Source organism: Teleopsis dalmanni, chromosome 2 (genome assembly GCF_002237135.1).
Source record: "Teleopsis dalmanni isolate 2A chromosome 2, ASM223713v2, whole genome shotgun sequence".
Lineage (NCBI taxonomy): Eukaryota > Metazoa > Arthropoda > Insecta > Diptera > Diopsidae > Teleopsis > Teleopsis dalmanni.
In genome coordinates this window covers 161,253,078-161,271,143 of record NC_051847.1, presented here as the reverse complement: position 1 = coordinate 161,271,143, position 18,066 = coordinate 161,253,078, and the positions used below count along the sequence as shown (strand labels likewise).

Genomic DNA, 18,066 nt, shown 5'->3' with positions numbered 1-18,066 from the left:
GGGTCAAATATCAAAAAATTCCTTATAAAATCCTTATTATAACTTTTAATTGTTATATGAAATTTTAAAATTAAGTTATATGATTAAACTTCAATATATTATTATTATAATTCAAACCTGGTCCAATATCATTACAAATTATAACTAAAATAATAACTTATAAATTATATCAAGAGAAGTTAAGATAAAAAAATGGGTTTTGCTTTATTACTTAATAAACTATTAATGGAACATATTAACTTATAAATTATATCAAGAGAAGTTAAGATAAAAAAATGGGTTTTGCTTTATTACTTAATAAACTATTAATGGATATATATGAAAATGTGAAGCGAACTTTTTTTAGGAATCAGATCAATCCCATTGATATGATAGTAATAATTTAGATACTAAATTTAATGCTTAATTTACTACAGTAATTTTAAAAAGTAGTAAAGTTTATTTTTAATGTTTTGAGGAATATAATTATATAAATAATAAACGAGCGTTTAATTTAATTTATATAACCTTTAATATATAAAATTTACTTATATTTTATTTCAAATTTCCATTTCTTTTATTATTAACTTGCTTATGAACAGAGTCTAAATATTCATTTAAAATTCTCTTTTTTATTTTTTGAGTTTTTCTCACGAATTTATTTGATTTTTTAATGCCTGTTTAATGACTGTTTAGATTTATCCTAATTCAGACCACATTTAATCTAAATTAATTCCGATCAAAAGTGAAAATTTCCGATATCGAACAAGGAGTTTTCAATCGTTCGAAAGCCGAACAGTCCCGTGAGGTCTAAGTTCTGAATTCGATTATATTCGAATTGCAGAACAAATGCAGACTCATATATAACAACTTCGTCCCTGCAGAAATATTGTTCTTAGCACAAACTATTGAAAATTAGGAAATGATTACTAGGTTGCACACGTAGAATAAGTCAAAAGTCAATAGTAAGAATTAGTTATTAATATATATCCCATATGTTTTTTAAGGAACAGCTCGGGAGTTGTAAAATGAAAAGTGACTGACTTTCAAAAATTAGAACGAAACTTTAAAACTATGCTCAAGAAACATCAAGTCCACCATTTACAATCTTGCATAGGATAGCATAGTATTTTTTAGAGCTGAGAGTGATGGAATTCTGTTTGAAGATATCCATCACTTTCAAAATAGGCTATTAGAATCACTGTGCAGGTATTATCATAGAAAAAGAAAATAAAAGGCTCTTAATATTACTTAAAAATTAAGTTATTTTGGTATCAAAAACTATAGCTCCACAGGGTAATGATGCGCAAAAAGTCAAATCCACGAAAAATACTATTACTGGCTTCATAATGAAAACATCAGTGTTGAGTGAATACATAAATGATTAACAACTGGTAGCTTCAGAGACCTTTTGTTGTGTTATAAAAGATGAAATAGATCAACTTGGAACTGCTTAAAATTCCAATATATAAACACATTTTAAAAAATATAAACTTATTAAAGTAGAACCAAATAATGCGTAGGAAATAAACAATAAATATGCTATTTATTTAATGTTTCCTCCCAATTCCGTGTCGTTTAAGATGATTTGTTTATGCAGAATTATGAAATAAGCAAAACAAAGTAATATTTATAAATATTGCAACTTATGAATTTATTTTGTTATTTTTTAATATTAAGGATAAAAAGAATAAAAAATGTGACATAAGTTTTTTTTCTCAAACTTACACATGACCACCTCAAATTTCATCTCCACAATCGCTAAGATAACAAAGCTAAGATGACAAATACGATATACTAGCTTTTGAGAATAAAAACATTAATATAAGGTAACAAAATTATGAAACAGTAAAATCGATAACAATGCAGTTACTGAATAATAAGAATATAACCACTAATAGTCATTTTGTTTCGACCCATAAATACACTAACTTCCCCCGGTATAGGCCTAATATGTTTGGAATTACTAAAAGCCCATGTGCAGATATTTTTTTAAATAGATTTAAGACTAAGAACCTTGATTGCATACCAAAATAAAAATAGGGGACTTCGCGTTATGAATACCGATTTATATAGTAATACAATTATAAGTATGTATCGTTTATATGGTCTCGGCATACTCTTTGCAATATTACAAAGATCTTGAACATTTTTCTGTCATATTCTCTGTCAATAACAGTGCGAAGGGTATATTTGTTCTATTTTAAGATACATGCCTTAAACGTATTTTGTATTTATTTGTGCACCTTTTAGTGCACATTAACAATTTTACTTTTACAGACTGTCATTCTACTATTTTGCTGAAGTTCTTATATTGACCTCGATAACTTGATTTTTACATTAATTGCAATCCAATTTCGAAGAATTTGATGCGACAAAAACTTGGGCACTTAAGCAAAAAAGAAAAATAAAATATTAAAACAACTACACACTTTGCGGTGTAAGAGAAATAAAGAGATCTCAATAAATTATAGAATATAAAATATTATTTCGTTATTAAAAGCATGTAAAAACAGAAACGTTTGAAGAAAATTTATCTTTAAATATAATGTTAGTTACATAGCACGAAACCGTTTTTTGCATGAGATTAAACTTGAATAGTTTAAATTGATAACTTACGATAAAACCAAGTCTAGCAAGTAGCTTACAAGTATTAGTATAGGTACGAACAAGCTTTGAGTCGCATACGCATTAACCATTGATGAAAATGTGGAAGTACTACCAGATCGCTTTAAAGATATGTTGCTAAGAAGACATCCGGTCTAAAAGAGAGTCAAATGAACTGAATTTGTACTAAATGCATTGGATTGCTACATGTTAGTTCATTTTGTAGGTATGTGTACATCACCAATATAAAAATATACACTTGTGTATATTAGTTTTCTCATTCGAACACTTAAAAATTACAAGAAGTAACGACGTATTGACCGGATGTGATTTTTTTATTTTACAAATATAAATTAATTTTTTAGTACATGCTTACAAAAAACTGTATAAACTTTATGTGAAAAGCTTAAAAAAAACACATAAAATATAAATAAAATATAATTACGAACATGGTCGTAAGAAAAAGGTGATATTATGAGAAACAAACTTAGACAAACTTATTTTAAACAGATTTTTTTTCTATTAGATTTTAAGGTTTTTAAAGTAATTTTTATTTAATAAAAAATGGGTGTCGAATATACATTATTAATATTTTAGTATTTGATGCAATAATTAATTAAAAATTGAATACAAATTGAATAAAAATTGAACTTCTAAAATAAAAACAATGTTAAGATATAATTCATCACTCAGTAAAGCACTTTAACTATCAATATAACCTCTTTCAATAGCAATATGTATATTGCCACCCCAAAAGTTCTCAATTATTTCTACACTTTATTTCAACGTCAAAGAGGTATTCCTTTCAGTTATGATCTCGTTAATTTTTTTCCTGATATATCCTCTTCAGATCCGCGAGCAGGTTATAGTCGTTGGGGACTAATTCTGGGGAATATGGTGGATGCGAAAGTACTCCTAAATGTATGTATGATTAATGTAATTTGATCATTGCAACAATGATTTATTGTTTTCATGGAAGTTTCCTTTTTTTTCAAGAATTGCAGTTTTTTCGCCTTTTTTTCTTTAAATACCGAATTCTCTTTTTGAATCTGTTGTGTTGTGGTGAATTCAGTTTTTATCTACCATTATATACCGATGTAAAATATATATAAGTAATATAGTAGTTTCACGATCTTATTAAAAAATTTACTTATAAAAATTTCAAATGATAAAAATAAGGTCTTATTTCCTCTATCCATGATTGCAATATACTATTAATTTAAAACTTATATATGAGTATAAAAGTAATTTGTTTTAATAATTTTTAAAGTATTTTAAAATAATTTTTTAATAAAGAAGCAATAAACCAGTAAAATTTATAATTTTAGATAAATAAAAAAAAAACATTTCGTTGGTATTGCTTTCATTACTTCTAACTTGACAGTGCAACACCTGTAGTTCAGAAATTATTCACACATTTTCGAAACCAAGCAATATTTCAGGGACAGAGCCTTGAAGTTATATGCGAAAATTGAGAGGCTATCCTACTTACCGGTATCTAATCTTAGAGCAATCACTCTCCGCACGGGGAGGTACGCAGATCATAGATCAATCACTGAATAATCATGAAGCTTATAGGCAATACATAAATTAGTCAATGAGATGGGTGGGACTCTGTAGTATCCCTAGCTATCAAAGAGTAAAAGTGCCCAGTGCCCATACATACTACTGATGAGTATTTAGCAATTATTGGAACAGTTATAAAATCAGCAAAAAAATTCAAATAGTTAAAAATACAATTTTGTGATTGTAATTCACTACTATTTAAAATGCCTACTATTAGTAAAATAGTTTTCTTTTGCCGTAATTGACTTTATGAATTAAATTTCGTTATTATATTTTTCAAATTAGGATTTGTTGTCAATAAGGATGCACTTCATTACTATTGAATAATTTTGAACAAAATTGGTACCATATAATCTTCTACTTCATAGTTTTTGTTGGATTAAAATAGTTAAGTATCATTAGTTCAATAGAATAGTCTGCTTACGCACACAATCTTTATCAAACAATGACATGTAATGACAGACTTGAATTTAGATATAGTTAAGTAATTAAGCAGAATTAGCGAACATCTATCCAGAAACAAATTAAAATAGGCAGCTAGTTTTTACATATAATAACGATATACACTAACAACCTCGTCCCTGCAGTAATAAGAGATAAAATTGAATGAAAAATAAGACTGTTCTTAGTACAAACTATTGAAAATCAAGGAATGAGTACTACGTTACACACATTGTATAAATCAAAACTCAATTGTAAAAATTGAGTCGTAAAATGAAAAGTGACTAAATTAGAAAGAAATTTTAAAACTATGTTCAACATCGCATCAAGTCCACCATTTAAAATCTTGCATAAGAGAAGATAGTATTTTAGTTAATTAAAAATAAAGTATCTTTAATTTTTTTATTCGCTTCTTTAAAAGAAGCATCACCATTCACATGTACTACATTTTATTACTGGGTATCCTGGTTAATTACAAATGTGTTCAGCCTTCCATTTTAAAAAAGTACTGAATAAGAATAAAAATAAAATAATTTAACCAATTTTTTTATAATGTTTTCAAGCTATAAAAAAAGTATATAAATAAGCTTTTCAACATAAAATTTTACACAATCTAATTAATTCCCTAATATTTTAAAACCGAATTTACCCAGTTGACAAAGTGCAGTTTATTCATTAAAATCTCGTATGTAATAATATTAAATATCAATTCGGCTAACCCCCATTAACCCCAAAATAAAGAGCAATTTAGTGCCAGCAAATCTAATAAAACCAAAAATAAGAATATAGAAGATATAATGGATAAAAAAAACACCAACAACAAATTTATAAACCAAAGTCGGAAATATTGCGGAAATTAAAAGTACGAGTACTGTCAGCAAACAGAAAATAAACAATTTTCTTTTAAAACAATTTTTACTTTCAACAGATATTTGTGTAAAATTCAAAAAAAAAAAAAAAACAAAAAATAAAATAAAATAAAAATAAAGTAAAATGCGCAACAGATAAAAAAAGGACAACGTAGAAGTTCATTACTTTTCTGTGGACTGGCATATATGTATATTGCCTATACGGAGTACGAGTCTATTGGATTTTCTGAAATCAGATTGGAATCTTTTTCAATATTTAGTAAAATTTAATGAAATCAAATTTCAATCGTGAGTTATCTTAAATGTAAAATTATTGAAAAATTAGTTTTGTTTTTATTGAAAATTTAATCATTTCTATACTTTTACTAACTTTACATAGCTTATTTAATTAGTATCTAGTATCCTAATCAAAATTTATTTGGCTTATATTTAATGGTTCTTACTTAAAATAAAACATAAATTAAAACATAAAATAAATTAAACATAAATTCTTTACAGATTGACTAAAAAACTGTGCATACTTTACGACTATATTTTTACAGTTATCATGGAATTTACCTATTTACTACCAGTGATTCTCTTTGACTCAGAAAAATGATTGCTATCGTAAAATGATGAACCAGCACTTGGGGATCTCAAGAGAAATATTCTGTGTAAGGTATTCGATCCACCACGAGTTGGCTACGGCTGCAGTATCCGATTGAACCACGAATTGTATGAGCTTAATCACGAATTAATATCGAATTAACACTCAGCAACTTCACTGGCTTAGTCATGTAGTGGATGATGGAGCATGGATGACGATATGGATTGAAAAAGGCATGTGAAGTAGAGAAAAAAGATATGGCTCTGGTGAATTGATGAAGTATATGGCGCATTAAACGCGTTTAGTATACGATGCTGAAGCACACTGCAGAGGCCCCTAGAGAAGAGTGTTGGTTTAGGTCAAAATTCGAAAGTGAATTCTACAGCAATCGGTAGAACTACGAATTATATGAGATATTAATATTGATCAAACTAACGCATTAACACCCAGAAACCTCACTTGCTTGGTCATGTCGTAAGCCTTAATGACGATATGGATTGAAAAAGGCGCTTGAAGTGAAAAAAAAAGACAGAAAGAAAGTCATATCTCTGGTGAATTGATGAAGTATATGGCGCACTAACCACATTTTGTATACGATACTGGAGAATGCGTGCACGCTGCATAGGCCCCTAGAGAGGAGTGTTGCTTTAGGTCGAAATTCGAAAGTGAGTTCTGATGGCTGTTTAAGAAGTAATTATATTGTAAAGAAAGACAATATATACTAGAGAACTTTACGAAACTCAATACAGATTGGCAAAGCTTTTAGAAAAGTTGTAAAATATTTACTTTATTGGGTGGGATCTATATCGCAATGTAATTTATATTTTCTTAAAAAGTAAAATGAAAAATCAATTATTTAAAATAATAAAGTTTTAATGAACAATGTTTCGCAGAATCAAAGGTAATTTTAATTATTACTAGGAATACTGATTTATAATCATAATTTTATAATATAGTACTACATATGGCACATTATTTCATCTATACATATGTATATTTATATCGAAATATAATTCATAAAATAAAACATCATTTGGAGTCAAAATGCTTTGTAACGATGTACGAGTACGAGTAGAGTATTTGAGTTGTAGTAGTTTCATGTACAATATAATGTAAAGAATTTAGAATTAAATTAAAATTTTATATCTTTATATATATATATATATTGTATTTTGTTGCACTCGGAGTTAATGTTGTATCGTGTTTTTTTTTGTTTTCTTTGTTGTTTATGAACTCGGCCGTGACGAATATGTGTATGAATCTGTAAATCTAAACAGATTTAATATATGCAGAACCTCAATAAATTTTTTACGGGTATACAGATTGCTATACTACTATTTCAGAACGCGCCACAAAACATTAAAATCTTATTTAAAATTGTATATTTATTTCAAATTGAAGTTGCAACCATGTGTCAAATTTAAACACAAACACATACGAAACTAACTGCCTGTTGAATGTATTTAGAGACGGGGGAGGCGATTTTTTTTACTTAGATTTGCATATTTATTTGTATATTGAAGTATCTATTTTCAAGAGTGTGTGTGTATAAATTTCATACACAGGCATCATGTAGATCGCATCAGAATCAACTAAATATGGCAATAAATTAAAATGAAATGAACAATAACAGCATACAAACATACAAAACAACAATGGTTACCAAAAACAATTTGAAAATATATATAAAAAATAATGATACAATGACTAAAGATTCTAAAGCAAACTGAGGTGAGGGTTTCGACCTGAAAAAGGCTTTTACGTTCGCTGACCAACCGAGCGATGCAAAATTTGTATGTTAATTAGTTTCAGTTAAGTTTCTACTTTTGCTCAAAGGCTTCGCGGCAGTCAAGGTGATTGCGTTAATGTTGCTGTCGTTGGAGTTAGATTGTTGGGCTAAAAGACATGGTGTCAGACTGTTCAATTTTAACATCTTTAGATGGAGTCTCACTCAACATTGCTATAAAACGTTTCATATTATTGTATATATTTTTCACTTCGTTTGCCATTGCTTGGTGCGAATGATTTATTTTGTGATATAACATTGTTTTGCTTCTTAGTGATATTATAGTAACGAATCACTATGCAGCGAAGAAATAATTTTAAAACGATTTGCCTTACTAAAGCATTAAATCTCGAAAACAATGAAATATTTCGTATATTTTTAAGCCTTGGAAAACATTTAATAATTTTTTTTCTCAGTTGTTTGTATACAAACATCAATGATATTTTTATATATTTGATCATTTATCTTCAGGTTAGGTTGGATTATTTTTAACTAATATGCAGCGCATAGATCTCTACGTGCTTATCAAAACCAGTTAGAGGCATGATTTATAGAGTTGTAGCCCTATTGATGGACACGAGCCTCCTTGTGGTCAAATTGACCCATTAATACAATTTATGAAATAGGTAGAGTCCAGTTAGAGACATGATTAATAGAGCTGTAGTCCGAGCCTCCTTGTGGAAACTATGGATACGAGCCTCCTTGTGGTCAAATTGACCCATTAATACAGTTGATGAAATGGTTAGAGTCTATGTAGATTGGATAGAACCCAAGGGTAGTGCACCCAAATGACCATGAACTCAACAATCTGCTAGAAAATTTTTTTAGATTCAAGTGAAATAATTTTCATAGACTATTTAGCAAAAGGAAAAATAACATCAGACTACTATAACATATTATTGGATCAATTAAATGAGAAAATCAAGAAAAAACCACCAAATTTGTTAAAGAAAAAAATTTGTTTTTGCACAATAACGCACCCGCGCCAATATCAATGAAAACCATGGCAAAATTGAAAGAATTACGGTACGAAATGCTTCCTCAATCACCGTATTATCCAGATTTGGCTTTCAATGACTATTACCTGCTTCCAAACTTGAAAAGATGGCTCCAGGGAAAAAGATTTGCATCAAAGTGGAATGGGTGGAAGAGGAATGGGTATTTTTTGCAGAGTTTGATAAATCGCATTATTTAAAAGGTATCCAAATGTTAAATGATCGTTGACCTCGGTGTGTCGAGCTAAAAGGGGACTATATTGAAGCATAAAATACAATTTTCCAAAAAAAAAATGCGTTTTTATTACTTAGACCGGGTATTTATCAATTCACATAGTAGTTATGGGTGATTAGCAAAAAATTCGTCTTTTCGTTCAAGACTATATCAGACCATCGTATACATCATTTTACATTTAGCAAAATTAAAATTAGTTTGTAGCTGGTATTTTATAGAAGCTAACTGGTATAATTAATAATTTTTAATCTATATTTTAAAAGTTGACAAAATGCCTTGTGAAATCATGTTCAACGAAAATAAATTTTATTATATTATTTAGTAAGTACCGAAACTAACAATGAGACTACTAATACCACTTAATAATTTTAAAAAATGATAATCTTTAAACAATACTTGAGAAACTTTTATGATAATTCTATCAATAGTTGTGGAGTTATAGTTGGTTTTAAAAATTTTGATACCTCTGCTTTAACAAAATCAACTATTTATCGTTGGTATAACGTTCTGGACTTCCGAATTCAGTAGTTACTTAAGCATATTAAAAAGTTAAGAAAACTATTTTGAACGATCACAAAATTCGGGGGATATTTAAAATCCTAAAGATATCCGAAAACAGTGTCAACACAATGTACGAATATTTGAAGATGTGAAAGGTATGTCGGGAATTCGTGCTATTTTTGGCTTATAGTCGAAAGAAATAAAGCATTGACGTTATGATTTTTAGCTATGTTTGGAGGTGTTTAAACATATTTAAAATGATTTTTGGATAGGTATAAAGAGCTGAATCAAATCTTTAGTCACCATTCAAAATACACTTCTAAACACATTCACAATTTTTTTTACCTTAATTAACTGCACTAAACCTTGTTATCATAATTTATCATCATAGATTTTAGCGCGATTTGTTACCATATATATTTTTAACAGTTGTTTTCAAAAGTTTCTGAAAAAAACACAATGTGTATGGTTACCTATGCATCGTACTCATATGATATATGTACAGTAGATCCATATCCTCCAGGAAAGCGTTCCGATTTACTTGCGACTATATAGGAAAATTTGTTAAAGGGGTCAATGTCTGAAAGATTGCGATCAGCACTATTATAGTTGAGTTCTACTTTAAGAGTGATAAAACAAATTTTTATTATATGGCTTTCATAGGTTTATTTTATAAGGTTCTATATTTTCTACACAGAACTTCAATAAAATCTTTGGTAGTTTCAATTATTAATGATTTCAAGTCATGAAGGTAAGAGCAAGGAAAAATAATTTCTACGGATCTATTAATATTAGAGTAGATTTCGTTAAACAAATTATTATGATTTTTCTCCAAAAGGAAGTAACAGTAAAAATAAAATTGATGTTCTCGTTTGTCATACGATTAAATATATATTTCGTTTTAAAAAAAAAACTCTTGATTTTAGTAAAGCATTTTATAAAAAAGATATGAGCCAGGAAGTAGATATTTATGTTCCTTACCCCATCACAGCGATCACGATATTACATAATGTCATAGAACTTATTTTCTTTTAGTTTACTTAGTAATGCTTTGGTATTTACATTAAGCCAAAGCAAAATTCAATTGTATTGAAGGAATATCGTAATAAAAAAAATGTTTCTTTCAAAAGTTCGATTTAAGTAATCGGAAAGTAAAAACAAAGAACGCATTATTATTTTCATTTGATATTTTGTTTGTAATTGCATTAACAAATAACAACAAAAGAAGCAAACTTTTATTTATTTTGTTTTCATGAGCGAACCATTTTTATATCTTGCGTGCAAATATCTAAGATATACTAGCCTAGATATGCTCTCAACCGAATCACAAGACCCTGACTGACAACTGATGTGCTAAAGGTGATGACGATGAGTAATACTGCCGAAGAACTGTTTGTTGATTTAATCGTAAATGTTGTAAACATTACATATTCTGCACGAAATGGAAGCAAATCATAATTTTTTCAAAAAGATTAACTAAAGTAATTAATTCATTAATAAACATTACTTTAATTGAATTTATAATACGTACTTCTTTTAGATTTTATTAGCTTCTCAATTTAATTTCAATCTCTAAATTGAGGTTTTTTTACATTATTTATTAAATATCAGCTATGTTATCACTTCAAAATAACTTTCTATGCTTTCTTTAGTCAGCTATGTTAGGGTGAGGTTTTCATGGAAAATTAAACATCCCAGAATTTTAAAACAATTTTGTTTTCACTGTCTGACTGCCTGACAATGTTTTTTATTACTTCTATCAATTTTATTATGATACCGTATATATCAAAATATTAATACATATGTTATTTATGTAACTTTGGGATCTACGTAGAACAATCTCTTCTTTAGATGTTTTTGAATCTAAGAACTATTTTGAAATGAATTATGTTTATTTCAGAATTATGGATACATGAGGTTAGTAATGAATTCGATATATATAAAAAAGTTTACTAAACATGATCGTGAAAATTTGATCATTTTAACATTTATGCGTAGATTCTTGAAATATCTTTTATAGTCGAATGTGACTTGTCACATAACACTTAATAATATAGCTAACTTTCTTATTTCCATGATCATATAAAAATGAGGTTCTCAGCTTAAAAGACATGAAAACTTAAAAGACATTTTTCCAGATTAAAAAAACAGTATATGGGTAGTAGATATAAGATGTTATTTTAATGAATTATGTGGAATACTATTTCATTATCAACTGAAAGTTAAAATTATTTAAACAACTAAAATTGCAAAACCTAGAATTTGGGAGATTGAAATGGTATTATATTTTTAAGATTAGGTAACCAGTAAGACAAAGATACAAGTATCAAAGCTTTACAACTTAAATAGACGTATAAGCAAATCATCAAAAAAGAAAAAATAGTTGGGCTCACATGTCATCTTCAGATCTCTATATAAAAATATGAAGTGAAACAAGAAAGCATGTGATACGGGTGGAAAATATAGTATGATATAAAGTCTTAATGCTAAATAATTATAATAAGGATTTCAAAATTCTAGTGTTTTAGTCTCATACTCATATTTACTGATAGTAAATATCATATAAATTTTATATTGCATATAATGACTGTATAAATGAAAATTTTAGGATTAAATTACAAGAAAATATAGATTAATTTTATTCAAATGCTTATATGTCCTAATAGCCCTTATAACAGCTTGTGACATTATTTACATTAAAATTCTCACAAAATATTGAGAAAATCATGTATAATTTTATTTTCTTAAGTCTTTTATAGTGTTTTAGAGAGAATTTCGTCGCACATTTTTAAGTTCATGAATTTTAAATAAATATAATGCTCTTTCATATGTATAAACTTTGTATGACCTTTGCAATTATAACCGAGAAAGGTCTGAACAGTGAAGAAAAATTCGCTGAAATAATATAGACCTATCTCGACCTATAACATAGATTATTTTATAGAGACAAAATATACTCGTATATACTTTTATAAATGAGTCCTATATACATTAAATAATGTTATGAGTACAAAATTACTAATGGTGTAATCGATATGATGTCTTAACAATATACCAACAATATTATACTCTATTATACATAAACAAAATAAAGTTACAAAAAGAATAATTAAAAAAAATTAATTAAATAAATGAAATGTTTTATTTGAATTATTATGAAAATTATTATTTATGAAAATTAAGAGGATTTTAGTATGTTGAACACCCAGAATTATTACCTATTTATTAACTTATTATTTGTTAATAAAAATTATTTACGTAGGTGAACTTTAAAACAACTATTTCTAAATATGAAAATAAAATAATATTGAAATTTAAGTTAATTCATTTATCAAATTAATTTTATTGTTAAAGGAACTATTGAAATGTAGATACTTCTTTAATTTTTATAAATTTATATTTATATTAAATAATGTTAAGATGCGGTTAAAAGATGTAATGATCGGATCAATATCTTCATATTTTTAATAAGTTTTATTTATGTTTGCTTGTACAACAATCACATTAACAAATTAGATTAAAAAATATATGATCACTTTTATTAGCATATTAACTCCAGTTCCAATTTGTGTAACACCTAACTTGTCCAAATGTCTGGAAAATGTAAACATTTGAACCCACGCTGGCGCCTAACACTGTGAGCTTCTTTCGGAAAGAATGGCTACTGCCAATTTGCTATATACGACGACGGATGCTAATGTTTTGGTTGTTTTTTATTCAATTTCCGTTGATACGTCTAATATTTAAAATTTTAAATTTAATTAATAGTTTGCCAAATAAAACTAATTAATGTTGAAGTATATTAGTCTAGACATGAAATGTATTATAAAAATAATTAAATATTTATGAAAAAATTATCTAACCTTAATTTATATTATTGCATCAATTTAACTGAATTTTATTTTATAGTAATAAATTTTAAAAATTGATGTATGCCACATATATTTGCCTGAATTGGATACAAATAAGTTTGTATAAAAGGAGCACTAATTAAATTCATCCAACTTTATTGATACTATTTGGAGAAAAATATTAAATAAAAATAGTTTCATATTTTATAGTTCGGCTTATAAGAGATACTTTATATTAAAGTCAAGTGTTAAATATTTTCAATTTTAGATATTTATTTTGGATAGAAAAGATACTTTTTCTTTAGATAACAGAAATTATCGCTAACAATGTAGTAGTAGGTGAATTTTTTTTAGAATAGTTACTGAATCAAATCACTTATTTCGTTTTCTCTAGTCAAACAGTTTATTTTAATTCACTTTTCCACAGATTTTATTTTTTAATATTTTTTATATTTTATTTCCATTTATATTTCTTTTTATTTATTAGTTTATTAAAAACATCTATTTGTAAAAATAGATAAATTTTATTTATAAACTACTAAATTTAATTTACTAATTAAGAAATTATTTAAAGTTACATATATCTCCCTTAAGTTTTTAATTTTAGTTCAATAGTTCCTCTCAGTTTACTCAATCGTTTTAGTTTAGTAAATTGTATTCGAACAATATTTTATTATACTTTATTAGTTTATTACCACTTCCAAAGTTCGTTTTGCTTGAATTATACACTATTAATCAATAGTTATGAACGTTCCATTTAGTTTCTGATTTAAGCTTAGTAATCGAGTTATAGATATATTTTTACAACATATCTTTAAAGTAAAATTTATAGAGTCCAATTTGTTAATGGTGACTCAAAGTTGATTTAATATAAAGTCTTGGTTGTTCATTTTTCGCATATTACTGATGTGGAAAATTTCTATGTTAAAAATTTTGAGATTATAACCCAAAATGTTTAAAACTAAATTCTGAACCTATTTAAATACAAAAACATATTATACATTAAATTAAAAAACGATTTAACTATAAACTGAATAAATTATTGACTGGAATGAACTATATAACACACCAGTTCATTTGATATAAATAAACTAATAATATGAACTAATCACACAACTCTATTATTATTAGCCTTAAAGATCCATAAATCACATTACCGATATTTAAAATAAAAAAAAACTAATTAAGACATATCATATGCTTTTATTTAATTTGCAAACGTACTAGTATGTCGTATGTTAAGTATCTATACAAATATAATTTAACTAAATGTTAAGTAAGTATAAAAAATATATAATATACTACTACAAAGTATCTGCGTAATTACAGCAGTCATAGAATAAGATTATATACATATATATTTCTTGTAAAACTAAATATTGTTCTCATTATTGAACTCACCACTTTGATGCGTAGAAGAAGAATGAAAACTACTCTTTTCATGAATCGTTGACTGGGTGGAGTAATCTGTAGATGATCGGGGATTATTATTTGTCAAAAAACTCCCCGCTTGGTGATCTGAACCACAGGCTGAGCCAGTAGTAGCCGATTCGAAAGAATTTGCAGCTAAAATTTCTTCTGTAGGTTTTTCGCAATCTAAGTTTATACAGAAAAAACTAAGTAAATAATTGAAAAAAATATAAATTTTGGATTTTATTTCTTTGATGTATATAATATATTTTCTTTTAATTGCATCTATATTATTAATATTTAAGTAAAAACTAATTTTGATCTGTTTCAATAAAATCGAATTTGTTTGTTAAGTAAAATAAATTTCGATTTCATTTTTTATGCAATGTAGTAAATATTTCTTAATTTTACAATATAGACTGTTAACTAAAAATAAATAAATAAATTAATTAATTATTGATACCTGTCATTGAATAAAAAGATTAGCAACAAAAGGATTGTAATTTGATAAATTTTATTACACATTTTTGGAATACTTCTATTCTTAAATTCTTAATTCTTAAAATACTTATGTTGTTGTTGTTGTTGTAACCCGCCGGGACCTGAAAGCAGATAACATGAAAGGATTACAAGACGAATACATGGGATAAGGAATGGAAAAAGGTGGGAGTGAGTGTTGGGATGAGCGAAAGGGGAGGGGTGGGAGTAATTTGAAACTAACCAGGATCCAGTCGAAGAAACCTAGCCACTTCAAGGGGACGTGTCCAAAAGTCGATTGGACTTAAATTGGTGTGTGCGTTGGGGCAAGAAAACAAATGGGCGACGTCATGGGGTGTGGAGCTGCAGTTTAGGCACACATTAGGAATGGACGTGTTAATACGTGACAAGTAACTGTTAAGCACATGGCTATATCCTGATCTTAATTGAGATAGGACAGTATTTGCCGTACGAGGAAGATTACATTCATCCTGAGAAATGTTAGGCGGAGGCCTATTGAGGACCTTGTTGGGAGCCAACCTAGGTCTCGAAGAAGATACTGCATCGGTGTGGAGTGCTATAAGTCCACGTTTGTATTCGACATCACTGATGTAGGCTGCAATGCAATATTGGTCGATATTGAAGTTGGTAAGTGATCGACGGATGCAACGTGGAGGGAGGGCTCTACTAGCCATGACGCCATTAGGATGACCATCTATGTGGCACACGAGTAAGAATTGTTTGGACAGCAGTTGATTGTGCCCTTTTACAAAAAGCAACTTTGCTTCCGCATGAAGATGGTCAACACGCGACATACGATGGCAGCCAGTTGCAATCTAATATTTTACTTATAATATTATCGAAAATTGTTACATTTGTATATATATATTTGTTATATTTTATTACACATTTTTGGAATTGTTATATTTTTGAATTCTTAATTCTTCAAATATTTATCTAATATTTTACTTATAATATTATCGAAAATTTGTTATATTTGTTATTTGCAAATAAGAAATAATTGCATTTACTTATACCTTAGAGTTCAGAAAAGTAATGAAAAAATTTTAATTGATAAGTCAACATATTTTTGGTGTTAATATTCTAAAAAAAAATATTCTTTAAGCAATATTAACCCAAGAGCAATATGAAAAACCTCTAAAAATATTAATTATTATTATATATTTATCAAATATATTAAATTTGAAAAAAAAACAGACACGTTTATATTTGAAAAATTATTTGCTGCTTATTTATTTATAAAACACCCGATATACTATATTTAAGATTAATATACTTTAACGATATAAATTTAAGGACCATTTTTGAAAAATACCTAAACATTCAACCGATGTTAGTTTCATTGAAAATGTTCAAATCAATTTTCAGACGAAATAAGAGCAGCATTCTTAATTCGTTTTTCCAGGATGCTACTAAGTTAAATAAAGTAAACGTTGGGGTGAGTAGAAACCGATTGACCTCAGTTTCAGTGCGATTTTGTTACCTCGAAGACATCCGCTGTGGAACAGAACTTCCGTTTAATTTTTTCTTGTACGTTTTTCACAATTTTTGTTATATTTTTTAGAATACAAAGTTGTAAATTTTAAATCTAATTATATTTAATAAAGTTATAAAGGGTTGCTCATATTTCAAGCAGCTTGCTATACATGGCATTTAAGTTAATAATAGCTAATATTATTGTTATGTGTTCTATTGCCAATAAATTTTATTATTCTTAATTTTATATGTTTAAAGACGATTTTTAACAATATAGTAAATATTGAATTAGTATTGATTTTAGTGATTTGATGTACATATTGTATTTAGTTAGATTGTGTTGTTACCTTTTTGTAAAATATCCAAATGTTCCCATAGAATATCACCGGTGAATGCTGGTGTGATGGCTAAAAATTTATCTTTTCCTAATTCAACCATATCGCGTCCTTTCATTTTGATAAAAGGTTCTAAATTCATTGAAACCAACGAAAATTCCTTTATAGCCCAATTTAACCAATATATAACATGTTCTTCTGTCCATTCGCGGGGATCTTTAAATAAATTTTAATAAGAATATTTAAAATCAAAGTTGAATTATATGCACATTAAAAAAATTACATATTAAAACAAAAGTTAAAATACTTGTAGGATAAAATTAATGTTTTAAAAACATATATATATATATATATATATAAATATATTTGTGTACAATAGAAATTCAATTCTTCCTAGTAATAAAATGTGAGGTTTTCGATGCATGTTTTGAAGTTTTTGCAAGTACCCCGTGTTTTTATTATCGTTAAAAATTAAAACTTATATAAATACATATGTTTTCAATCTTAATTTCTTATATATTTAAATTCAAAACTTTATTGTGTAAATTTAAATTTACATTTGGCAGGACCCGAGTTCGATTCCTGGTACTCGCAATTATTTGTGAGTACCAATAATTAAATACATTTTTAATATTTGTTTACGAATAATTAAATACAAGAATTACTTCCAAGACCACTGATGATGGGTATTTGGCAATACTCGAAACAGCTGCACAGCCAGCCAAAAATTCAATCAAATAAAATAATATTAAACGAATTTTTGTTGTTGTAGTTCACAACTGTTCGAAAAAGCCTCTTAATGAAATATACTAAGTTTCTATTAAATATAATAGTCACTTCCGTCTGAAAACTTTGACGTCTGGGATATTTAAAACAATTTCCTATCGATCATGTTCATACTTCTTTTTAGCTTTAAAAAATTACTATATGG

General features: G+C 27.3%; 1 protein-coding gene across 3 annotated transcripts in view; it reads right to left on the bottom strand.

Annotated features, from left to right (window-relative positions):
- Positions 1 to 18,066, bottom strand: part of LOC119679547 (ETS-like protein pointed) — a 90,743-nt gene that overhangs the window by 21,686 nt on the left and 50,991 nt on the right. For all 3 annotated transcript variants that reach the window (XM_038091962.1, XM_038091961.1, XM_038091964.1), the window contains 2 exons: positions 17,148 to 17,351; positions 14,818 to 15,012 (listed from right to left, as the gene is read on the bottom strand). In XM_038091962.1, the coding sequence (XP_037947890.1) occupies positions 14,818 to 15,012; positions 17,148 to 17,351 (399 nt within the window). The remainder of the gene's footprint in view (positions 1 to 14,817; positions 15,013 to 17,147; positions 17,352 to 18,066) is intronic.